The sequence below is a fragment of the Salmo salar genome, chromosome 29, assembly GCF_965601325.2.
Source record: "Salmo salar chromosome 29, fSalSal1, whole genome shotgun sequence".
NCBI classification, from domain to species: Eukaryota; Metazoa; Chordata; class Actinopteri; order Salmoniformes; family Salmonidae; genus Salmo; species Salmo salar.
In genome coordinates, this window is record NC_138319.1 from 15,749,106 (window position 1) to 15,775,214 (window position 26,109).

The 26,109-nt window shown below is 41.5% G+C and overlaps 1 protein-coding gene across 2 annotated transcripts; it reads left to right on the forward strand.

Moving 5' to 3' along the window:
• Positions 1-1,222: 1,222 nt before the first annotated feature.
• On the forward strand, positions 1,223-25,273 carry cdh19 (cadherin 19, type 2). 2 transcript variants are annotated; one of them, XM_082970704.1, is made up of 13 exons: positions 1,223-1,438; positions 7,295-7,689; positions 7,791-8,085; positions 9,297-9,416; positions 10,926-11,093; positions 13,467-13,654; positions 14,287-14,540; positions 16,169-16,305; positions 16,693-16,814; positions 17,095-17,212; positions 18,106-18,357; positions 18,539-18,591; positions 19,837-19,925. In XM_082970704.1, exons 2-12 carry the CDS (start codon positions 7,453-7,455, stop codon positions 18,550-18,552), a joined length of 1,905 nt encoding a protein of 634 aa, XP_082826830.1. In that variant the 5' UTR covers positions 1,223-1,438; positions 7,295-7,452; the 3' UTR covers positions 18,553-18,591; positions 19,837-19,925. The 2 variants fall into 2 exon arrangements, with proteins under 2 accessions (XP_082826830.1, XP_014036409.1); XM_014180934.3 differs by lacking the exon at positions 18,539-18,591 and having other exon boundaries at positions 1,225-1,438; positions 19,837-25,273.
• The last annotated feature ends 836 nt before the right edge of the window (positions 25,274-26,109 follow it).

The window sequence follows — 26,109 nt, forward strand, 5'->3', positions numbered from 1 at the left end:
ACAGCCGCGTGTGCGCACTCCCTCAAATCGTTTGAAGAAAATATTCTTTCTATTTTATTCAGCTTTGTTCAATTGTATTCTTCATACTATAAAATAACTGTGGCTTGTAGGCTATGTATGTAAGCCAGGAGATGCTAAATGTGTTTATGTTAATTAACGGTCGATTACCTTGAGACCGACAGTTATTTGCTTGATAATCACCAGCTGATGTAATTTTGTGACCGCCACAGCCCTAGTGGTAAACGTATGAGTTTGTAGCTCACATGGTTAGAGTTCTACAAAATATTTTGTAATGATTTTCTTCTCCAGATCCTCTCATGTAGAAAAAGGCCACTTTCAAGAGCCCCATGTTATGGAATAGGCACAAACTTTGTATCTGTGGAAAGAGGGGATTGAGCTACAGCCACTGCAATAAATGGTAAATAACATGGGGAGCTATTTAATATTCAAAATGATGTCACCGCATGATGTATCAACTCTTGTATTTTTTTTTACCTTTAAGGTTAGTTAGCATGTCAAATGAGTGTACATGCCAAGAAAGAAAGTTCTGCCTCAGAGCAAATCTACAGATATCTTTTGCTTGCATAGTTTCCATCAAGATGATTTCCAACCTGCTCCTCAGTGCCAGTGCTAATTTATTGGTCAGGGAGCAAAAAATGTATTGTGTAAAACATATTTTATCATAGTGTTATTTACGTTTGCCCTAAGGGGCAAAGTAGCTTTCAGTTATTGGAGTGAGCACCATTATCATTAGGGATAATCATTCCTCTACAACAGTTAGAGTAGTGTGAACTCTCCACAGTGGTCCCACAGTGTCCACAGACGATTCACGTCCAAACACACATGAATTCAAAACTCGTGTCAATATCAAGACAAGGCCTACGTCGAGGGCTTTCTCCGTCTTTCTCCCCGGGCTTAAATGTCAAAAACAGACTGAACCCTCATATCACTCGCAGAAATAGTCTCCTTGGATTCATTGCCATCCTGCCGCACAAGCAAAATTCTAATAAGTGCTGGATTGTTCGCAAACAGAGAGGGAGAGAGAGAGAGGGAGAGCAAGCGAGAGCCGGGTAGAAAGATAGAAATCCTGTTGTATCTCCAGGCTGGGGCTATTTGCATGGCAATGAAGGCCGTGAGTGTTCAGCACTGTTCAGATGTGCACCCAGACAATAGTGCCAGTGTTTGTTCTTTCAAGGGAAGTTTGAGAAAGAGGGAAAAAGGAAAGAAGAAGAAGAAAGGGGGAGGTCGTCAGTGGAAGGGATTACGCATTGTGAGAACCATGTCCATTTGCTGCTACTGTTATTGGGTCTGAAAAGCAGTATCTGCAGTACCAGGGCCCTTAGTTAACCAGACTGTGTGTTTTCTTCCACACCATGATGATCTCTGTTGGTAGCAGCTGTTGAAGAGTGGCTTAAAGAGAGAACAATCACGCATGAAGGTGGGTGTAGCTAATGTTTCTTTCAGAATGTGAAATGAATAAAGAGTATAGACATAGATCTACTAGAGATGATTCAATTCTAAGTTGGTATGGTTTACTTAATTTAACATGTAGGTATTACATGTAACTGATTATTGATGCTGGATTATGTGAAACTGGGACCAGACCAACTTTTTTTTGAAGAAATGCTTTCATCATTGTTCATGTACCGTTATTTTAAAAAATCACAGAGTATATCATATGCTCTATAAAGCCTTAAACATTATAAATCTTGAAATAGAAGGATGAATACATTTTTATCAAAATTAATCAATTGAATGGGCTTTCTGTAATGGGATGGTCATTCAAAGGATCATTTAACTATTTCATTTTGTATTGTGGTAAGGTATCAAAACATTTTACAAAAAAATATTGGATGAAACATTGAATTTGGAATCAATGCTATTAGCCAATAGAAACACATTGAATAAGATATTCACTACAACAGATAGTCCCCCCCAAAAAATCTAAAGCAAGTTTGTTCTGAAGTGTCTGTCCTATATCTGAGAGAAATAAGAAAGATCAGATAACTATTATTATTCATGTTTTTACATGTATTTATTCCCTTATTTTAGGCGCTAAACTATCTCCATATATACTTCAATATATTATTTTAACTAGTACCGGGGACCTTCAGATGAGTCTTGTGAGGTTTGTGGGCGTCCTAGGGCAAAACGGAGAACACCATCGTGTTTGTGAGAGTCTCAGCGTTCACTCGAGTGGTCATAATAGAGTGGTCATAATAGTTTGTAGACCAAACCATTCGGACGCTGCAGGCGTTTTCGTGAGAAGACCACATTTTGGTCTCATAGTCTGACAAACACCACTCTAGCTCTGCCACCTTTCACCACAGATGCGGAAGTGCGATATTGGCAGATGCTGTGGATTGAGACGCAGCCCATGCAAAAAAATATCTCTAGTTTAAACAGACAAAGTTTCATAGGGATTTTTATATTATGTTAATTAGATTTCAATGGGGGAATGATCATTGAAGACCAAGAGTTAAACACCCAGATGTCATATCCATAGAAGTACCTCACTGTTGCTCAATGCATCTAAAAAATGTTAGTCCCTTTTGTCACTACTAGTTAACATATATCATTACAGTTGCCTGTATAAGACAGATGATCAATTAGTATAATGTATGTTAATGAAGAATTGCAATGTAAACTCTGGTGATATTGTGGTCTTATTAAGAACTCCTCTGAACATGTTGAATTCTATAGTGTACATTGTCATTCTTCCCAGATGCGTTATTCTAATTGCTTATGAAACTAACAAGTCAAAACAATTTATTCATAGAAATATCAAAGTGTGAATGTACAAACGATGTCTTAAAAAGGATAACAATTAACATTTTTTTCACTCTAAAATTACCACGTTAGTGATACATTGTAGACACTAATGACTAACATAACAACACGCAAATACAGTAAGACTTCTACTAAGTAGTACATGGTAGCGTGACATTCTGCCATTGTTTTTGTTCAGCTTGGGGTATTCATGTTCCTGATTTAGGAGAGGTAGATGACATTGCTTTCTGAAGCCGAACAGTAAACAACATGTCCCAACATGGGCTCCCCAATGACCAATTAAAATGCATTTTAGTTTTGGTGAAGTGATCCAACGATGGTTTGGTTCTTCACAGGGAGATCAACCATTCTATCTGTCTTCTGGAAATGAAAGGGGGATCATTCAGCAGTGTTTTGTACTAAAGTGACATTTCAGGCTGGCTATCTATAGGCATACAACTTTTTTTGAAATTGACTAGTTACACAATTGCTGTACTGTTGCTTTGTTCCACTGATTGCATGCCAGGGATGAAAGTACAGCATGCTCTGCACACAGACAAAACATTTACTCTGTGATGGACATACCCTTACTGGAGTCTTATATTGTTATTCCATGTCTTATTACACTGAAGTTACTCTGTTATAACGTCTTTGTCTACATAGACTACCTTGTGTTACACTTACGGGCCTTATGGCACATTGCACACATGCTTAATGCAGCCAGTTCTGAGATGTGGCAGGTAGGTAGTTTAACAGTATGTGAAGTGTGAGGTGGAGAATGTAAATATCTCAATGAGATCACATATAGGAGAATAATGTCACTGTCTCACTGCATCTAGTGTTTAACATTGCGAGACCCCAGCTCATTCTCACCCTGTCATGTCATGGAGTAGTGGAGATATGTACATGTTCCTGCTTACTACAGAAAAAAAGGTCTGCCAGCCACAAGGTTCTACACGCAGTGATCCTATACATCAAAAATAAATTCAAATGGTGCATCGAATGGAAAATAGACCACTTTCTGGGGTTGCTCAGATCAACACCCCAGCGTAATTTGCATTTATTGCATTTTTGACAGATTCTAGAATAAGTAATCCACCACCATCCACGCCATGTTTCATTGTGCCACCCACGCCATGTTTCATTGTGCCATCCACGCCATGTTTCATTGTGCCATCCACGCCATGTTTCATTGTGCCATCCACGCCATGTTTCATTGTACCACCCACGCCATGTTTCATTGTGCCATCCACGCCATGTTTCATTGTGCCATCCACGCCATGTTTCATTGTGCCACCCACGCCATGTTTCATTGTGCCATCCACGCTATGTTTCATTGTGCTACTTGATGCCATTAAGCCAGATGCCATTTCAGTTTAATTACCATGGAAAAAAGCTATTGCAAAAAAGAATTGCTAATGGACATGCATAGAAATATTAGCATACAATATGGATTGGTAGGAAACCTGGCGTATTCATATTAGTCTGTTGTCATGGCATTAGGTATTTCTAAACAAACGACACAGCACTTATGAGTTAGGACAGACTTCAGTGAAAGACCTGCCTATAGCACCATATTTTTACGAGCCTTTGTATAAAAGCATGGGTTCTGTTTTTCTGCCTAGTCTATGCACCATCTTCTATTGCATCTTGTTAGCCAACTATCTCTAGATCTGTTGGGCCGTGTGTCAGCCAGTCACGGTGGTGTGTGACTTATCTGGCACTGATATTTATTGGCGTACCTAGTTGGGAGATGTTAAACACTGGGAGTTGCCTCAGTAGCATCGGAGGCTGTTTTCTAGTTTTGGCCATCAGCGTTCAGTTAGCCTGCTTGGCAGCCCTATGAAGGCCCATCATTACTTTACGATTCACTGGACACTAATTGGAATTTCCATCCACGACGCTCATGCTGATATGAATATGCCCAGTTAAGACGCACTTACACACAAACATATACACTTTCACTCACATTGTGCGACCAAATTGAATTTCAAAAAGAAATTGGGCATTGGTAATAGATTTTTACCATCACATTGTAATGTATGGAGCTTGACAGTAAATACTTTCACAAGATTAAATATGACCATTAGGCAGTCAGACTACTTCCATGGCTACTACAGCGACCACTACTTATTTCAAAATGCAGACAGAATGATTGTATTATTTAATATTATTGCACACAGCATTATCTCTGGTGACGTTGAAGGTCTATATTTCTGAATGTACAGAAACATACAAAATGCTAAACTACTCGAAGCATTTCACTGATGGTGATGGTATTTTGATGAAACTACTATTTCATATCTTGAATCCAAGGTCCAGGCCTTTTTTTAAATCTCAATATCAAATCATTTCTGGGTAACAATTAAGTGTCTTACTGTGATTCTTAAAATGGTTAAAAATAAACAAAAATAGCTTCTTAGCACAGAGCAATTTCTCAAGCTAGAATTTTGCTAGGACTGTTTGGGAGTGGTCTGAGTGGACAGGGGAAAACAGAAAACTAGAAAACTAGAAAACTAGAAAACTTATTGGCAGAGGTGTGGAACACATTTTTTCTTCTTCTTTATTGGTCTATTAATTAATCAGGCAGGTCACCCGTCATAAAAGTCAGTATTCGACGTCTATCCATGTCTAAGGACATGGAAACGCGAAAACCAGCCACCAGGGGCAACCGTGAGCTCTTTTACCAATAGGCTTTGGTTTTGCTATTGTGTTGTGGATGGGGATGGCAGATGCTTGTACTCATCTGGTTCCAAAGGTTGCATGTTTGAATCCAATGATAAAAAGTTGTTTTAGATATTTTAGTTTTAAGCCTATACCAAACCTTAACCCTTACCTTAACCATTTGGAGTTAATACCTAACCTTAAGAATTTTGAGTTAATGCCTAAACTTAACCTTGGAACGATACAGAGTAACCAAACACTTCGGACATTTGGAACAACTTCGAAATTTGACGTTTGAGAAAAATGGATGAACGTCTAATTCTGAGACGTTTATGAGAGTTTTTTGTAATGAAATTACTGCCTGTTAATTTCTCCAGGCAGGCCAAAACTCCAACCCACAAAACAGGCTGAAATGTCATGCAGGATTTTCAAACAGCTCTTACACTAAAAGGGCATTATCATAATTTTCACACTTTCACAGTATTATTCCAACCCGCACAGTGCGGATATATATAAATAACACATGAAAATCACATGTTTGACTGCACTGAGCCTTTAAGCCATTCTCACCACAAAATAATTTGGAGAGTTTCTCTGAACAGGAGACACAAAAGGAATCGTGGGGCAATGTTTGCATCAAGAGAGAACAGTCAGACAGCAACTATTTGACTCAGTTACACACCTGATCTCTATGAGACAAGATTTATATTGGGAATAGCATGAAGACAATCTGAAGGAAACGGTAGATTAGCAAGACACTAAAATAGAAACAAGCCATTATAATGACAGAGACACCAGCTGTTGGTGGAGTATCACTATTGGTTACCATACCAATGCAAAGGGTTTCATATTGGTTTCTCTGTCAATGGCAGAAGCGACCAGCAGATATATTGCATGGTTGTCATGATGGCACTGTCAAAAAGTTTATTAAAAAAAACGCTTGATTTATCAGCTCAAACAGAAAACCACTAAAATGCTCTAGAATTGTCAGTTCAGTTTTTGTGTACAAAACGTTTTACATTTTATTAATATAAGATAAGTAAAATATGTTCTACAGTTCATATCTCTTTGTTTCCATTGTTAATATTGACCAGGTCTGTAGCTGGGTTTCCACATTCCCCAAACTCCCCTTTCCGGAACTACTATTAGACATGTAGTCATCCCGCAATGTCCTAGACTTGACCGAAGCTCCACATTTCACAGGACATTTTATGCTCTTTCCAGGCACGTGTCTCTATTGTCCATGTCTGACCAATTATTGATTAGTCAGCTGCATAGAGCTGTATCATGCTGAAGGAATGATGTTTGGGTCCTACTGCTTGCCCATGGAATACAATACATGGCCTTGTTTCCTCATAAAACAGAGGAGGCTTTTTATCCTCACAAGAGTTCAAGTCAAAATCCCAGCATTAGACCATCCTTCCAAGAAGCAGAAACACAAAAACGTTTCTTGGATATCTCTGTTGAAGCTGCACGTGTCAGTAATAGCTGTTTAAAATGTATTTTTCATGCCTCTAAATACAGTGTTTGACAAGGGGTTGATAGAGGCCACGGCTGGTATTTAGATTTGTGTCAAAGCCTGGTAAAAAATACTCTTTCATCTTGTCAGCTAGATAAACAACAATCAAATATGAAAGATGACTTGCTTCTCTTCTTATTAAAAATTGATCTCAGTTTTGTATTGTTCAGATGAGGATTCCATCTCTCAATGTGGTCAAATTGCTTTGACCAGAATTAATTCACCCATCATCTCCATTTTGATAAATCGTTACAAAATCTTATGAATATGTTGGAATATTCATCTTATGAAACAAGTTCAACAAGTCATCCATTCCAACCACCCTTGTCCCTTCCACAACAGAATGACTGTCTACAGCAACAGGCCAACAGCAGGGTGGCCAGCCACCTCTCTAAGGTCCTTGCCATATCACTGTGTCTCTCTGACGCTCAGAGGAACCTTTTTAATGAACCAGTGACATCTGTACCTCTGTGCGCTAACCACGGGGAGAGGCTCAGAAAATGGATCAGCGGACTAACACAATGCGGTGTCCTTGTCTGCTGGACTTAGTTATTATCCTGTCCTTGACATCATGCTGCATGTTGAGTGAGGCAAGAGCTCCACACAGTCTGGAGCCCAACCACCAGCTTGGCCAGGGGTCTCCCACCACAGCTCTACACCAGAGACTCAGACGTGGCTGGATCTGGAAACAGCTTTTTGTCCCAGAGGAGGACCCCAATCCAAGCGTGATTGGCCAGGTACCAGTTCTCCCCTGAATGAAAATGTCCTACATTATAGCAGTCAATGGCTTTTTGACTAAATTCTCAGTAGATTTGTTTTCTTTTCTCCTTTCCCTCAGCTAAAATCAGACTACGACAAAGGGGATTTCTCTATCAAGTATATACTGTCGGGGGAAGGTGCAGGGGAGATGTTTGAGATCAATGAATATTCAGGAGAGATCCGTACATTGCAGAAGCTGGACCGCGAAGAGAAGGCCTTCTACCTCCTGCAGGCTCATGCCCTTGCTCGGAAGTCCAACGAACCCGTGGAGCCCCAGTCAGAGTTCATCATCAAGGTCCAAGACATCAACGACAACATCCCCCAGTTCCAGAACGAGCCCTATGTCTCCAGCATCCCTGAGATGTGTCCCATGGGTATGTTTGATACATCAATATGCGGAAACTATGGGTCCATATTAGGACAGCCTCAGTCCCAGCAGACGTTTGAAATAACTCCTGCTGAGACTGTCCTAGTATGGACAGTGACACAGTCAAATTACATTTAAATTACGCATATGGTTGATGAAAAATCTTAGTTGAGGGATCTTGTGAATTTTACTGAGCACATGAAGTTACGATTAAGTCCCTCAAGTCACATGGTAGAGGTGATTTTATGCAGGTTTGAAATGTTACCTGCACCTGTACCTTGAAGAGCATTTGAAATGAAAACATGTACATTTCCCGTATGGATGTATTTGCTTAGCACCTGGAGTTGTGATTTGTGAGTCCCTCACATGGTACAGGGGATTTCATACAGGTTTGAAATGTACCTTGAAGAGCATTTGAAATAAATTAATTGTTTCATCTCATTTGAAATGATAGAATAATATAAAGGCTATATGTCTGTCCTCAGACGCCCTTTCAGGAAGTTGAAAGTATTGGTTTGTGTATCATACCTCTGAATCCCTCATATGATTTATTTTTATGTAAATAATGTTATCATTACTAGTGCCATTTCATAGCGCAAGCATAACCATTTCAATTTATATGTAATCTGCCTTTTCAGAATAATATCTTTCTTGTAATAAATCATAATGCATTGGACTTGGATAGAGAGAGAGAGAGAAAGAGAAGAAGAGAGAGAGAATGAGAGGAAAAGAGAAAAGGTGGAGACACAAACAGAGGTGGTCATAGAGAATGAGAGATACAGAAAGTAATACCCCGGCTAACAGAGAGAGAGCGAGAGAGAAAGAGAGAGTGGTCGCTAGAAGAAACAGAAATAGACATGCAGACTGAAAGAGAGGGACAGAGAAAGATAGTGACAGAGTGGTGGATGGAGAAAAACGAGGCGAGAGAACGATGGGGAGCGAGAGACAAAGAGAAAGAGAGATGTCACGGTGGAGGGTGGAGAGGTTGTCACGCACACCTGCCCAGCCTCAGTGCCTAGTGAAAGGCCACAGTGAGCGTTGGGCACCCAGCCTTATCCCATCCCTCCTCTGCCCACCGCCTCCCTCTGCACCCCTGAGCCAGACAGACCCTGTGGGAACGTGGCATAATCACTTTATTTCCCCGTTGGCTGCTGGAGGGTGGCTGGGAGGCTGTAACCTGAGCCAAGCATGCCTGTGTGATCCTCTCCCCCTCCACAGGGACTATCGTGGCCCAGGTGACAGCTACAGATGCTGACGATCCCCTGTTCGGAAACAATGCCAAGCTCATCTACTCCATCCTACAGGGGGAGCCCTACTTCTCTGTGGAGCCCAAGACAGGTATAGTTGAGAGATAGATACACTACAAGGCAAAAAGTATATGGACACCCCTTCAAATTAGTGGATTGGGCTATTTAAGCCACATCCATTGTTGACAGGTGTATAATATTGAGCACACAGCCATGCAATCTCCATAGACAAACATTGGCAGTAGAATGGCCTGTACTGAAGAGCTCAGTGACTTTCAACGTGGCACATTCATAGGATGCCACCTTACCAACAAGTCAGTTCGTCAAATGAATGCCCTGCTAGAGATTCCCTGGTCAAATGTAAGTGCTGTTATTGTGAAGTGGAAACGTCTAGGAGCAACAACAGCTCAGCCGCAAAGTGGTAGGCCACACAAGCTCACAGAACATGACCAACCTTGTGCTAAAGTCTGTCCTCGGTTGCAACACTCATTACTGAGTTCTGAACTCCCTCTGGAAGCAATGTCAGCACAAGATCTGTTTGTCGGGAGCTTAAAAAAAATGGGTTTCCATGGCCGATCAGTCGCACACAAGCCTTTAATCACCATGCGCAATGCTAAGCGTCGGCTGGAGGGGTGTAAAGCTTGCCGCCATTGGACTCTGGAGTAGTGGAAATGCGTTCTCTGGAGTGATGAATCACGCTTCACTATCGGGCAGTCCGATGACGAATCTGGGTTTGACAGATGCCAGGAGAATGCTACCTGCCCGAATGCAGAGTACCAACTGTAAAGTTTAGTGGAGGAGGAATAATGGTCTGGGGCTGTTTCTCATGGTTCGGGCTAGGCCCCTTAGTTACAGTGAAGGGAAATCTTAATGCTACAGCATACAATGACATTCTAGATGATTCTGTGCTTCCAACTTTGTGGCAACAGTTTAGGGTAGGCCCTTTACCGTTTAAGCATGACAATGCCCCCGTGCACAAAGCGAGGTCCATACAGAAATGTTTGTCGAGATTGGTGTGGAAGAACTTGACTGGTCTGCACAGAGCCCGGACCTCAACCCCATCGAACACCTTTGGGATGAATTGGATCGCCGACTGCGAGCCAGGCCTAATCAGTGCCTGACCTCTTTAATGCTCTTTTGGCTGAATGGAAGCAAGTCCCCGCAGCAATTTTCCAACATCTAGTGGAAAGCCTTCCCAGAAGACTGGAGGCTGTGATAGCAGCAAAGGGGGGGAGGGAACTCCATATTAATGCCCATGATTTTAGAATGAGATGTTGCATGTGTCCACATACATTTGGCCATGTATTTTTTTTAAATATTTTTTATTTAACCTTTGTTTAGCTAGACTACTAATGTAGTGTATACTGTAGAGACATTCACATGGGTCCATGAATTCAAAATATGTCATGTTCAGTGTTCAAGATCTTTAAAAAGCAAGTACTTGATTTAATTGATTATCAAACTATTGAACATAAGAAAGATTTGTGTGAATTCACCCCTCTCTCTCTGGGTGGTATCTCTCTCTTCACCCCCCACCCCCCTCTCTCTGTCTCCACCTTCCTACCTCTCTCTCTCTCTCCTCTCCCTCCCCCACCCTCAGGCATCATCATGACCTCGATGGCCAACATGGACAGGGAGGCTAGGGACCAGTATCTGGTGGTGGTGCAGGTGAAGGATATGTTGGGACTGAGCGGTGGTTACTCTGCCTCCACCACTGTCACCATCAGCCTGACGGACGTCAATGACAACGGACCCACCTTCCAGCACAGTGAGTCACATCAGTCACTTCCACAGAGTCAGTGTGCCACTTCCAATCCTCTCGCACATGCTGATTCACATCACAAAAGAGGAAAGGAGTATGAATATTTTCAGCCTCTTTAGTTTGCATGACACAGTTGTATTCTGCTCTTACTCCTTGTTGTTGACTGCAGTTTAAACACACAAGCAGATGTATATTCTGAGAGAACGTGTGTGTGCCCGCGAGTGCTTGTGTGTGTGTGTGTGTGTGTGTGTGTGTGTGTGTGTGTGTGTGTGTGTGTGTGTGTGGCACGACTGCGTGTCTGTGTGTCTGTTTGTGAGCCCGCTGGATGAATTTAATCATTCACACATGAAAGGACATTTGTCATGACCTTTGGAAACAAACCTGGCTTCCTCTGAGATAAACCTCTCTAAATGAATGCCAAGGGAAGAAATCAATTTCTCTCAAATGGGAAAACAGGGACAGCACTTTTAACAAAGTACAACGTTCTTTTTTTTCTAAATCTTCTTATGCTATTTGAGATGCAGTATGCTTCAAATAGTTACTTACAAGTTTATGACTTATAAACTCAGCAAAAACAGAAACGTCCTCTCACTGTCAACTGTGTTTATTTTCAGCAAACTTAACATGTGTAAATATTTGTATGAACATAACAAGACTCAACAACAGAGACATAAACTGAACAAGTTCCACAGACATGTGACTAACAGAAATGGAATAATGTGTCCCTGAACAAAGGGGGGGTCAAAATCAAAAGTAACAGTCAGTGTCTGGTGTGGCCACCAGCTGCATTAAGTACTGCGGTGCATCTCCTCCTCGTGGACTGCACCAGATTTGCCAGTTCTTGCTGTCAGATGTTACCCCACTCTTCCACCAAGGCACCTGCAAGTTCCCAGACATTTCTGGGGGGAATGGCCCTAGCACTCACCCTCTGATCCAACAGGTCCCAGACGTGCTCAATTGGATTGAGATCCGGGCTCTTCGCTGGCCATGGCAGAACACTGACATTCCTGTCTTGCAGGAAATCCCGCACAGAACGAGCAGTATGTCTGGTGGCATTGTCAAGCTGGAGGGTCATGTCAGGATGAGCCTGTAGAAATGGTCCCACATGAGGGAGGAGGATGTCTTCCCTGTAACGCACAGCATTGAGATTGCCTGCAATGATGACAAGTTCAGTCCGATGATGCTGTGACATACCGCCCCAGACCATGACGGACCCTCCACCTCCAAATCGATCCCACTTCAGAGTACAGGCCTCGCTGTAACGCTCATTCCTTCGACGATAAACGCGAATCCGACCATCACCCCTGGTGAGACAAAACCGCGACTCGTCAGTGAAGAGCACTTTTTGCCAGTCCTGTCTGGTCCAGCGACGGTGGGTTTGTGCCCATAGGCGACGTTGGTGCCGGTGATGTCTGGTGAGGACCTGCCTTACAACAGGCCTACAATCCTTCAGTCCAGACTCTCTCAGCCTATTGTGGACAGCCTGAGCACTAATGAAGGGAATGTGCGTTCCTGGTGTAACTCGGGCAGTTGTTGTTGCCATCCTGGTGTTGGTGTTTTTCAGAGTCAGTAGAAAGACCTCTTTAGTGTCCTAAGTTTTCATAACTGTGACCTTAATTGCCTACCGTCTGTAAGCTGTTAGTGTCTTAACGACCGTTCCACAGGTGCATGTTCATTAATTGTTTATGGTTCATTGAACAAGCATGGGAAACAGTGTTTAAACCCTTTACAATGGAGATCTGGGAAGTTATTTGGATTTTTACGCATTATCTTTGAAAGCCAGGGTCCTGAAAAGGGACGTTTCTTTTTTTGCTGAGTTTATATCTCACATACTGACCAATACAATGTTATGTGTAAGGTGGTTTGGAACCTTTGAAAGTTATTATCAGAGAGTAGTCGTTTGTTGTTTTTGTTTTGGGTAGTGTGTTGAGCGTCCACAACTTGTGACAGTCATCCAAATAGACTCACTTAAAGACACAATCACATTTTCTCATCATCTTATTAGAGTTGGGCCAGGATTATATAGACCCATCACCTGTTATGACTTATCTGTGCCTCACCACAATCGTTTCCTACGAACCTCTAACGATTTCTGTTTATAATTTTCCACACTACTGCAGACACCCGTCACTGGCTATTCACAACTTAATCGCCACACTTCTTCAGCCGCACAGGAAACTCCCAGAAACGTTGTATACAATAAGTAAAAGGACAGTCCTTATTAGTTTCTTGCAGGCATGTGAACATGTGAAAAGTTACATGTTTTCACAAATGTTCCTTATCCAACACACTGTATCTGTCTTTAGCAGCAGAATCAATTGAACAGATGTATCCATTCATCTATTTCCTTGGACTCTCCTTGGGCTCTTGTTTCCCCAGACCTGTACACCTTTGCTGTTCTGGAGTCTGCTGCGGTGGGCACAACGGTGGGCAGGATCATGGCAGACGATGGTGACGTGGGCATCAACGCCAGGATGAACTACAGTCTAGAGGACCTGGAGGAGAGCGCCACCTTCAAGATCCAAACAGATCCAGTCACACAGGAAGGAGTGGTCCTCCTGGCCAAGGTGAAGATAGTTAAAACACTGTACTTTACTGTACTTTAGCCACCAATGCAAAGTGTTACATCCTTGTGATGCTGGCCTAATATGGACACCGTACTTACATCTTTTGACTTCTTTTTGCTATTTGTTTTTCATATTGTCTATGGTTATAGAAACTTATTTTTAGGTTAGTTGTGTCTTTGAATGGCCTTTTCATCTATTGTGTAATTCATTTACAGTAGACTTTGTGTTGTTCTCGATATGCTGTTTATTCCATTCAAGACACAGGGTTGAAATCGGCTTGTTATTAAAATCATTGGCTCATCATTGACTGTCAATCTAAATACTGCATCAGTTAAGTGTAAGACCACAGCTGGTGGCTCAATGACTTTGAATGAAGCATTTTCCTCGTCCAATCTGTCAGAATTGGGGGAAAGGGGACTTGAAAGAAGAGAGCAGGGTGCTGGTTTTCAGGGTTTCTGAAATGGTTATGTCTTCATAATATTTTGGCCAGTTAATCTAAAGTGGCATACTGTATCACACTGCTAGAAAATCAATCAACAAAAGAGGTATTTTTAGTTGTTCCATACCAAAAAGTGCCTTCCAGTAAGAGCTTAGCTACAAAGAGCTGTTATTGATTTTTTTTACTTTTTTAGCCTCTGGACTATGAGAGCAAGCGACGGTTCGTAATGGCTGCGGAGGCTGTCAACGATCACATAGACACCCGCTTTCTGAGCTACAATGAGTTTCGGGACAGGACGACCCTAAAGATCGTCGTCGAGGACGTGGATGAGCCCCCTATCTTCATGGCGCCCAATTATGAGTGGAAGGTTCCGGAAAATATGGTGGCGGGGACCGTGGTTGGTACTGTTAGCGCCAGAGACACTGATGCAATCAACAACCCAATCAGGTAAAGTGACCCTCCATGACTGTCAAATAGGAGATAACCTGGACAGATGTCCCGCCTCCTAAACCCAGCCATAGGTTGCACTTAGCACTGCTAAGTTAGCAGTCTAAGCTGTTCACATGTAGACGGATGCCTCCTTGGAGTAAAACAATTATTATATTTCTAGTAGTGTCACTAGCTAGGTTTCAATCCAATTTGCGACAGATTTTTATGCAAATATAATAAAATCAGCATAAAAAAGAAGCACATTTGCATTTTCCACTCTATCAATGGCTGTGTCAGACAAACTATTGCAATTAATGGCAGACAACTGTTGACTGATAAACTTGACAGTTTAGGTTATATGATTTGATCACAGGAGGTTGGTGGCACCTTAATTGGGGAGGACAGGGTCGTGGTAATGGCTGGAGCAGAATTAGTGGAATGGTATCAAATACATGGTTTCCATGTGTTTGATGCCATTCCATTTTCTCCATTCCAGCCATTATTATGAGCCATCCTCCTCTCAGCAGAATCCACTGGATGAGATGGATAAGAGCAAGATCATTCTTATTTGTTAATTGGTAGCTAAGCACTGATCATCATACAAATTAAGACCCTCAATATTTATAGCAAAGAAACATCTCCACCCTGTGAAGTTCATTATAACGTATTTAATCTGTAGCCTAATAAACAGTACATGCTTTTTTAAGTCGTAGTCTGAGGACCACACAACACATGACTGCAAAGTAACCTTGACATGATGGTTATTATATCAACAATTGCGCAAGAAATCGTTTCCTCCGCAATGTGTCACATAATTCACTTTACCGACATCAAAAGATCACACCATGACAAACTAACAAATTGTCGACATTTCTGAAATTATACCGACACTTCCTGACTCCATTACAACCGTGATAAAAAAATGTTATACGGTATGACTGTGGATGGAAATGTACTTACTGACTGCATTTTATTTGTTTTTACCCTTGATTTCAGTGGGTAGCCCGTACATGGTCATATTTACCTCATATTACTTTAGCAGGAAATGAGGCCTGTTGAATAAATCATGGCTATTCTTCATACCTCAGAGGCTTTTCTATCTATTGCTGTGGTATTATCACAAAGTGACTCGCAGAGGACGCTAGAAATGTAATAAAGCTCCGTATGAGGTGGCATATGGAATTCAGATTTAGAGTCATTTGCAAGTGGGGCACGTTGCTGCGGAGACAGTGTTGTTGCATGTAGCCCAGCAGTGTTAAAGAGTGGCAGGTGCTGCATATCACTCACAGTATGCTGTAGCTTGTATTGGAGGCCTTCACAGGAAGGCAAGTTGGAGAAAAAAACACTATCTATCTGATTTTACTCAGATGTTTTGGAATGGTATTTTATTCAGATACACAGCATTCTGAGAAACATTCACCTGACAATATCATTCTCGACAATTCTTCATACTGTTTTGTTGTATTGCTGTTCTGTCATACTGGGCTTTGTTCAAGCCCGTTGAATATGTGTCTGTGGAAACAGAAAAATGAACAGTTTCCTCAAAGGATCTCTCGGTGGAATCACTGTGCTTTGTCTGCTCAGCTATGAGAAACCAGCGCTTTGCATTGCTCACTAACTGCGTGTCCTGGTGATTTCTCTTCCAGATATTCCATTGACAAAAGCAGCGATATCACAAAAGCTTTCAAAATAGACCCAAACAATGGGACTGTAACTGTTGGGAAACCTTTGGACCGTGAGGAAGCAGCCTGGCACAATCTAACCATAAATGCCAAGGAAACAAGTAAGGAGAATTTCTCTTGTTCATACAAAATACAATAAGGTATTGATAATACAGAGAAAAGCACATCAATCCACTATGATGGCAAACATGCACTATGACTGGCAATAGTTTACTGGCATACTGAACCATCTTCAACTAGCCTCAAAGGAAGTACAATATTCAACTCTCCTGAAAAGCTCTAAACTGTTTTTATAGCTTTCATTTTGTCCAATATCCCGTCTGCTTTGGTATTGAGTGATGATTTGAGCCACCGTTGTAATTCAAGAAGATGTGACTATTACAGTAACATTTATCATGTTAAACTGCCTTTGTGACAGAGCTTTTCCAAAGCATTTATGATACATGTGTCCAACGGACTCCAACAAATGTCTATCTTGACAACTGCAGAGCAGAACCATCTATCCTCATCTGTGGTGGTGTTCATCAAAGTGCTGGACATAAACGACAATGCACCAATGCTTGCCAGAGAGTACCAGCCATATATCTGTGAGGGCACACAGTCAGGAGAGGTAGGATGGACCCCTCACTATTTTCACTGAGAATAATGCAACATTTGCCTTCTGTACAGGTATATGGGCTATAGGCTGTATCCCGGAGAGGACAATGCTGAATCACAATCACAAGCTATCTCAGTTAGTTCGTCAGTTACCTTGTGTTGACTGTCTTAGATAAATGTTGAGATATTCCCTAGGTAGGACTATCAATGCTATTTTGTATTTTCCGATGCTCTTTGAGAATCACTGTCAGTCAGAACCATGGTCTGACAGTTATGTCTGTGTGTCTTGTAAGCTCATCCAGCTGATCAACGCTGTGGATCTGGACGACCCTGTGGAGGGACACCACTTCTACTTCTCCATGGTCCCTGAGAAGCACATCAACCCTAATTTCACAATCAGGGACAACCAAGGTCAAGTACAGATAGATCCTCTAACTGTTATTCAAACTATTTATGAACACCATCTGACATCACTTAAGCATCTGTGTAGCTATGCACTGAAAGAAAAGATAGACAAGCTTATATATTTACGGTGTCCATATTAGGACATCATCACATGTCTAAAGCAACTTTCATAGACCTGTGAAGCTGTCCTAAAATGGACACCATACATATCTATCGGACCCTTTTTTTCAATTTTAACCTAAAATGACATACCCAAATCTAACTGCCTGTAGCTCAGCGTCAGGAGCAAGGATATGCATATTCTTGGTACCATTTGAAATGAAACACTTTGAAGTTTGTGTAAATGTTAAATTAATGTAGGAGAATATAACACATTAGATCTGGTAAAAGATAATACAAAGAAAAAAGCATGCGTTTTTGGTACCATTATCTTTGAAATGCAAGAGAAAGGACATAATGTATTATTCCAGCCCAGGCGTAATTTAGATTTTGGCCAATAGGTGGCAGCAGTGTATGTGCAAAGTTTTAGACTGATCCAATGAATCATTGCAGTTCTGTTCAAAATGTTGTATCAAGACTGCCCAAATGTGCCTAATTGGTTTATTAACACATTTTCAAGTTCATAACTGTGCACTCTCCTCAAACAATAGCATGGCATTATTCCACTGTAATAGCTACTGTAAATTGGACAGTGCAGTTAGATTAATAAGAATTTAAGCTTTCTGCCAATATCAGATATGTCTATGTCCTGGGAAATGATCTTGTTACTTACAACCTCATGCTAATCACATTAGCCTACGTCAGCTCAACAGTCCCGTGGGGGACCCACTGATCCTGTAGAGGTTTTAAGCTTTCAAATCAGATTCGCTCCTCAAATAAAACCTTCCCATCCATCACAGACAACAGTGCTAGCATCCTGGCACGGCGGAGCTCGTTCACCCGTAGGGACCGTACCCAGTACCTGCTGCCCATGGTGGTGGCGGACAGTGGCTCCCCAGCCCTCTCCAGTACCAGTACCCTGACCATCAGCGTGTGCAGCTGTCAGCCCGCCGGACACTGCCCCACAGGCGGGGTGGAGGCCCTGGCCATCTCTATTGGGGTCAGCCTACAGACCCTGCTTGGCTTCCTGGTCTGCCTGGCAACACTCACAGGTCAGTGACACTGTACTCTTGGAATGGGCATATCTGGTATTTTCTCTTTTATGCGTTATTGCATTAAAATGCTTTGGATCCGATATGATGGGTTCTTTTTGAATGTGTTTACATGGAAACATATCCTGATTCAAATAAACTGTTTCAGATCTACAAGTTACAAGTGACTCTTTTTCAACAGACCGGTTGTGTTAGTGTGAGCTAGTGCAGTTCCACTTCAAATCAACTGGGCAAGTATGTAGTGTGTGGCTATGTAGTTGGATATCTCTGAAACTTATCCCACTCTCATTAATAACAGTCATAATTTACTCAAACTCACTAGTGTGCCCTTAACACAAATGTAAAACTTCTAAATGCTTAGCAAAGCAAAAATAATGGTCCCTTTTCAGCTAGTAATGTGCTTATTTGTGGCAATGCATCAATACCAATGCTTCATGGGACATTGATGGGTTTGCAATAGTGTAGAGCTTTATAATGACCTCTGTTGCTTTGGGTAATCCTTTTGCCCATCACATTAAATATTAATAGCTATGCTTACTGGGCTAACATCCCCTCACATGAGTGCAATACCCCATGAAAACAATACAAAAGCACTCCGATACTAGCGCACTAGGAATTGCTTGCGAGACACGAGGTTACTCCACTACTGCCATCGCTAGTACCCTTAGGCTTAAAATCACACTAAAGAATTTATTCATTTGGATACTGTATGAGGCGAAATATGAATGATGACTTCAGATCAAATATTATTTTACAGTATTAGCAGAAATGATGGTACAGATGTAGGATCTTAATATGAACCAGTTTGCTACAGCAGGAAAATAATCCTGCAGCAACAGGAAATGTGAATTATTATGTGGATTATAATAAAAGGTAGACTCAGCGAAATGAAGTTGCCACGAGCAGCACCACAGTTATTGAGATGAGCGAGATGCAATACTTTGCTCTCACACAGTCACTCACAGTATCTGTGCCTGTGCACGGGTTCGCTTTATGCTGTTTAAAGCATGGTAGCCAGGCCACTGAAACAGCGGAGAAGTTGAGCCTCGCATTTCAATGCTCATAGTTGTTGCGGAAATTGACCCACTATGCTGTTAACTTTCTGCTTCTACGTCATATTACTACCTTTAATGAACATTTTTGTAGGGGTTGATACATTTTTCATTAGGGAAATCAAGTCTGACATTTTCAAGTGTAAACTGCAACCTTTAGAAGCCTTTTTAAAACTAAAATACACTACAACTTTGCATTTCCTGGAAAATCTCAGCAACAAAATAATTAAGATCCTACATCTGTATCTAATTTTCCCAATTGTTTCCTCTCAATGTTTCCCCTTATAATAGAAAAAATCAAAGCCTGCCCTATTATTTGTCATTAAAGAGTGTACATACTTAATCCAGACCTGAAATGCTCTTCTCTCAGTTTGCCAGCATGTGTGTTTTAAACACACAATCATCTCCTGTTGGTTTGTGTCTCCAGTGCTGCTCATTGTAATGCTGATGCTGAGGAGACACAGGAGGAAACAGCTGGAGGGGCTGGGGAGAGCGGAGAAGGAGCTGGAGCTGCCTAAGGGGGTCTCAGAGAAGGTGCTGCACTATGGAGAAATAGGAGGCGGAGGAGGGGGTGACCTGGGGGGATTCTGTCAGCCTGCTGTCCCCCTCCGTCCCCACCCCCGCAGGAGGGACAGGAGGCTCCGCAGAGAGGAGGTGGCAGCCAGTATCAGAATGTCGATGTCTCTCCGCCACTCCCTCCTCATCGGCCCCGAGGACGATGTCTTTAAACAGTTCATCATGGACAGGCTGGATGAAGCAGATCAGGACCCCTACGTGCCGCCATTTGACTGCCTGAAGACCTACGCCTTCGAGGGCACAGGGTCGCCCACGGGGTCCATTAGCTCCCTAGAGTCCTGGGACTTTGTGGATGCTGACCAATGTCCCCGGGACCCAGGATCACGCCTTGTCAGACTGACTCTCTGGCATGGGGGAGCGGAGGAGGAGACAACCTTCTGAACGGCTAACATTTAAAAAAAAAAAAAAAAGTTATTTAATTAATTTAACGTAATAACATACATAATAGTACAGCACATCCCTGAACTCAATTTTGACATCCTGATGGAAGAGACAAATAAGTTCATGTTTTCTTCCCCTGCATGGTTGAAAACAGTGGAGCTTGCTGTAATAATTATTATCAGTGTTATGACAGTTATACTTTTTTGTTGAACAGGCAGTTTCTTGATATTTTTTTAACAGTATTTAAAGCAACATAACTTTCTATACGTGACCTCATTCTGCATTAGTTCTAAAGATGGGTAACACATTCTAGTATTTGAACCTTCATGACAGTATTATAAGCGCATCATACGTTTCTTGACACATGCCAGAACTTTGCATTCTTGGCAGATGAATTAGATAGGACCTGAAGCTACACTGTAAATTCTCCAGTGTGAGAAAAATCAAATGAACACTGAGAGTGTTACATCAACACTGAAAGTGTTCAGTCTGTGGAACAGTGTTAAAATATCGCACTGCTTAGTGTAAATCCTTATTCCAATATGTCTTTCGAGTAAATTGTATAGTTACCACCCATGACTGTATTTGTTAGTGACAGAGACATGGTTGTTGTATTCATCCATTTTTGGTCCTATGGGCATCACCAAGTGACATCCTATGCAAATATGTTATTATAAAAAATTATCTTTAACACAATAGCATACATACATCATAAGGCCTTATTTTGAAAGTTTCACCCTAATACAAGTGCCTGAAATTCCTACACATCGCTTTAAACCAAAACCACGCCCATCATTATCATATTGTTTGTTTCAATATCTGTTTGTGGATGTACATTGATTGATTGATTAATTAATTAATGTTATGCTACTCAAATAGAAAACCACAAACATTTTCTAAACTAATCCAATATGTTTCTTGGACTTATTGCACCCTTAGGGAGTCTCATGGCTTAGTTTTTCCCAACCAGTCATTCTTAATACATGTTGAGGGTGACAAGAAAATGCAATAGTTGGATATCCCCACACTGGCTGGATTCCAATAGGAATTAAACGCACTTTGCAAGTCAACAGAATGTGACTTGCATGCCTAATGTGGCCTGTAAACCATGAGTTCCAGGCCATTGCATTACACACTCATAAAAGGTTGTCACTGTAGTTCAAGAGTGTCAAACTCATTCCATGGAGGGCCAAGTGTCTGCAGGTTTTTCATTTTTCCTCTCAATAAAGCCTTACACAACCAAGTGTGGGGAGTTCCTTACTAATTAGTGACCTTAATTCATCAAGTACAAGGGAGGAGCGAAAACCCACAGACAACGAGTTTGACATGTGCTATACTTGTACCCTGTAAGGCAGGATTCGGCATCGGTAGCCCCTGTATATAGCCTCGTTATTGTTAGTTTATTGTGTTCACTTTTTTTTAAACTTTTTTTTTACTTTAGTTTATTTAGTAAATATTTTATCAACTCTATTTCTTGAACTGTTTTTTTTTAATTTATTATAAATCTTTTTTTTACCCCTTTTTCTTCCTATTTCGTGGTATCCAATTGGTAGTTACAGTCTTGTCTCATCACTCCAAGTCCCATACGGACACAGGAGAGGCAAAGGTCAAGGGCTGTGCGTCCTCCAAAACACGACCCAACCAAGCCGCACTGCTTCTTGACATAATGCCCACTTAACCTGGAAGCCAGCCACACCAATGTGTCGGAGGAAACACTGTACACCTGGGGACTGCGTCAGCGTGCATGCGCCCGGCCCGCCACAGTAGTCGCTAGAGCGCGATAGGACAAGGACATCCTTGCCGGCCAAACCCTCCCCTAACCCGGACGACGCTGGGCCAATTGTGTGCCCGGTTGTGTCTTCCGGTTGCAGCCCAGCGATGCAGTGCCTTAGACCACTGCACCACTCGGGAGGCCGCATTGTTGGTTAAGGGGCTTGTAAGTTAAGGGGCTTGTAAGCATTTCACGGTTAGGTCTACACCTGTTGTATTCGGCGCATGTGACAAATAACATTTGATTTGATTTTCCCAAACTCAGTCCTTGGGACCCCAAGGGGTGCTTGTTTTTGTTTTTGCCTTAGCACTACACAGCTGATTCAAATAATCAACTAACCATCAAGTGATCATTTGAATCAGCTGTGTAGGTCCCGAGGACAGAGTTTGGGAAACGCTGCTGTAAGGTCGTCCTTTGTACCTTAAGTTATAAGTGTATAATTGTACCCCAGTTCCAGTGGCAGTCGGTGCAGTTTAAGATGAGGACCATTATATTTTTCATGATCATGGCCTTATTTCTATTACAGCATATTGGATGACTGTCATTCATATTCCTTTCACCCAGCTCAATGTAACGTTGATAGTTTTTGGCAAGGGTTTCCCAAACTCGGTCCTGAGGCCCCCGGCCCTAGCACTACACAGCTGATTAAAATAACCAACTCATCATCAAGCTTTGATTATTTGAATCATCTGTGTAGTGCTAGGGCATCAACCAAAATATGCACCCAGGGGAGGCACCAGGACTGAGTTTGGGAAACCCTGGTTTAGGCCACTACATGATACTTGACATTTCCTTATACCCATGAGGTTGCTACAACCTAGCCTATGAATTAAAGTGTACAAGGTAGATGCACAGGTCGAGAGATATTTGAGTAATAAAGGTGACAGACATTGACGCGTTCAATACAGCGTTGCACACTCTTGCCCGCATCTAGCTGATCTAGGGTGTAATCGTTAGTCATCAGTTGCAAACAAGAGTGTCTATTGGACAAATTCTGGTATGTTTATCCCTGTTTCTTTCTGTTTGCTTCCCTTTAAGACATTTTTTTCAACAGAATCGGCGGAATGAATACACACCTGAACACACTCGAGCGTAGTTCCCTTTCATAGCAGCCACATACAAACAGCACGATCCCTTTGATCGTTGTATAATTCCACGTCGTATCTACGTGCTCTCCTATTCTCACCTTTTCCCTTAGCTTGTGGACTTCAGTGCACAACATATCAGCAGTCTGTGACCAGGCGAAAAAACCTCTCCTAGCCAAACCTTCATATCATAAATGCTAACCTCTATACACAGCCTACATCGTTGTCACAATATTAACATCAACATACTGTAGCAACTAGAACTAACGTGTTAGCAAACCCGCTACAATCATGCAGTACAGTGTACAGTCAGCAGCAAACAGCTTCACAGTAACACCGGTAGGCCCCTGTGGCAGTAAATAAATAAAACCAAAAGCTTACCTTGACTTGGAAAAGTTCCAGTGTTGGATAGCCAGCTAGCTAACATAGAACTCCTCTCTGTTTGAACCGGGTATTTGAGTAGTCTAAACTAGCTAGCTGCATTCGCTAAGTAAGTGAAAGTGAAAAAATATCAAAAAAGTATAGCTAGCTCTCTCTTTCACTCTATTTTCCTTCATTAAAAAAATATTTGTCAAAACTGTTCAACTATTGTCTTTCTCTTGAAGTCAACTACTCACCATATTATTCACTGCAGAGCTAGCTAGATGTAGCTTATGCTTTCAGTACTAGATTAATTATTTGATCCTTTGATTTGGTGGACAACACGTCAGTTCATGCTGAAAGAGCTATGATAGGTTGGAGGACATCCTCTGGAAGTTGTCAATAAGTCTATTGAACGGGTTGAGAACTACGAGCCTCCTAGGTTTTGTATTGAAGTCAATTTACCCAGAGGAGGATGGAAACTAGCTGTCCTCCGGCTACACCATGGTGCTACCCTACAGAGTGCTGTTGAGGCTACTGTAGACCTTCATTGCAAAGCAGTGTGTTTTAATCTATTATTTGGTGACGTGAATATATTTAGTATAGTTTTATCTAAAAAGGATCACTTTTTTAATGTTTCACTATTTACATTTTATGAAATTCACTGAGGAGGATGGTTCTTCCTCCTCTGAGGAGCCTCCACTGCACAGTTCATACCTCAGGCAACATCAGGCCTTGAAGCAGGGTTGCAAAATTCCAAGGACCTAAAAACTGGTCGAAGGACTTCAAATTTCCAGCTTCCGTTTTCAGGAAAATACTTCTGGAAAAAATGGGAATTTCTGGAAAGTTGCTAGAATTTTCCAACCCTACCTGCAAGTCACATTATGCTGGCTTGCAAAGTGATGTGTAAGTCCTATTGAAATCCAGCCAGAGTTAAGCGATCCAACAGTTGGACTTTTTAGCCATTTGCAACCTGCATTCAAAATGACTAACAGTGTTACAAATGTTTTGAGGAGACTATCTAACGCTTTTAAACTGGAACAAACATTTCAGTAACGGGTGCAAAAAATCTGACTGATTGGATTAGTTTAGAAAAATGTAGGTTATTTATTTTGTGTAGCATACGATTGATAAATCAATGTAAAATAAACAATTGCTGGGAAATATGATAATTATGGGAGTGGTTTTGGATCAAAGTGACGTGTATGAGTTTCCGGCCACTGTAGTAGGGTAAAAATACACCCTCAAAATAAGACCTTATTAAATACTTATGGTATTGTGTTAAAGAACATATTTTTTTTCATGATGACATATTCACGTAGGATCTCACTTGGTGATGTCGATAGGTGTGCAGATGGATGAATGCAATAACCATGTCTATGTCGGTAACAAATACAGTCATGGGTGGTAACTCTACGATTTACTTGAAAGGTACTCTAGGAAATATTTGAATAAGGCTTTATACTAAGCAGTGTGTTAATTTAACACTGTTGTGGTGTCCCTATGGATCCACAGACTCAACACGCTCAATGTTCATTTTGTTTTTTGTTAATGCTTGAGAATTTTCTGTGTATGTTATAATATACAGGTAAACACTATCTTTCATTACCTTTATATTGTTCTACGAAATACAAGCTGTGCATTTGTGTTCTGTATTATGAATTTATAACTATAAAACAGCCTTAAACAAATGTGGTAGTTTTACTTTGCAAACTTCAATACAGTCTTTAAACGTTTGTTTATCTTTCTGAAATATCTATTCAGAAATATGAGTATTCCCTTCTATTCAGAGGCCTCACCCCTAAATTCCTCCCTTGAGAAGAGTGAGATCAAGCTAGTCCCATCAGAAATGTGAGACATGCACATATGGTGTGTGTAATAGTTCTCTGTGCTTTTTGGTGAGTCATCCAGCAGCCTCATCACTGCCCTGTCATCAACTCAGAGGACAGACAGACAGCACTCTTCACTACACCCTTTAGACAACATGTATACACCGTATGTGGTAAAGTAAAAGGGGAAAAAAGCAATGAAAAGATGGACGCAATGTCTCAAGGAGAAAGTAAAACATCTGCGAGTGCCCTATCGAAGCATGAGGTTCTGATATCTGCTTGAGGGATTCACTTCAAATTCATGTGAAATACGGAAACAGTCACTTTCTTTAGTTCGACGTAAAACATTGCTGCTAGGAGCTGTTGTGTGGGTGAATGCTGCAGTAACGGTTAGTTCAAGGCAATATCCAGGTGATAAGGTCTCTCTCTACCACCACCTCCTCATCAACTAATTGGACGGTTTTCTGTCTAAGAAGGTCAATGTGGAACTCACAGGAGCTGTTTCGCTCCAGATGATGTAATGGAATTTTGAAGTCAAACCTTTGTTGTGTCAAGAGGGCGGGATAGAGTAGGCCCTCTTAAAAGTTGTGATTGTTTATATTCATCTCAAAAAATCAAATCAAATCAAATTTTATTGGTCACATACACATGGTTAGCAGATGTTATTGCGAGTGTAGCGAAATGCCTGTGCTTCTACA

Bases quoted from the DNA above. Each gene is read 5' to 3' on its own strand.
- cdh19 (XM_014180934.3), top strand. From the start codon at position 7,453: ATGGATCAGCGGACTAACACAATGCGGTGTCCTTGTCTGCTGGACTTA. The intron at 16,306-16,692 runs GTAAGGAGAATT...TGACAACTGCAG, and splicing joins CATAAATGCCAAGGAAACAA to AGCAGAACCATCTATCCTCA. The intron at 16,815-17,094 runs GTAGGATGGACC...GTGTCTTGTAAG, and splicing joins AGGGCACACAGTCAGGAGAG to CTCATCCAGCTGATCAACGC.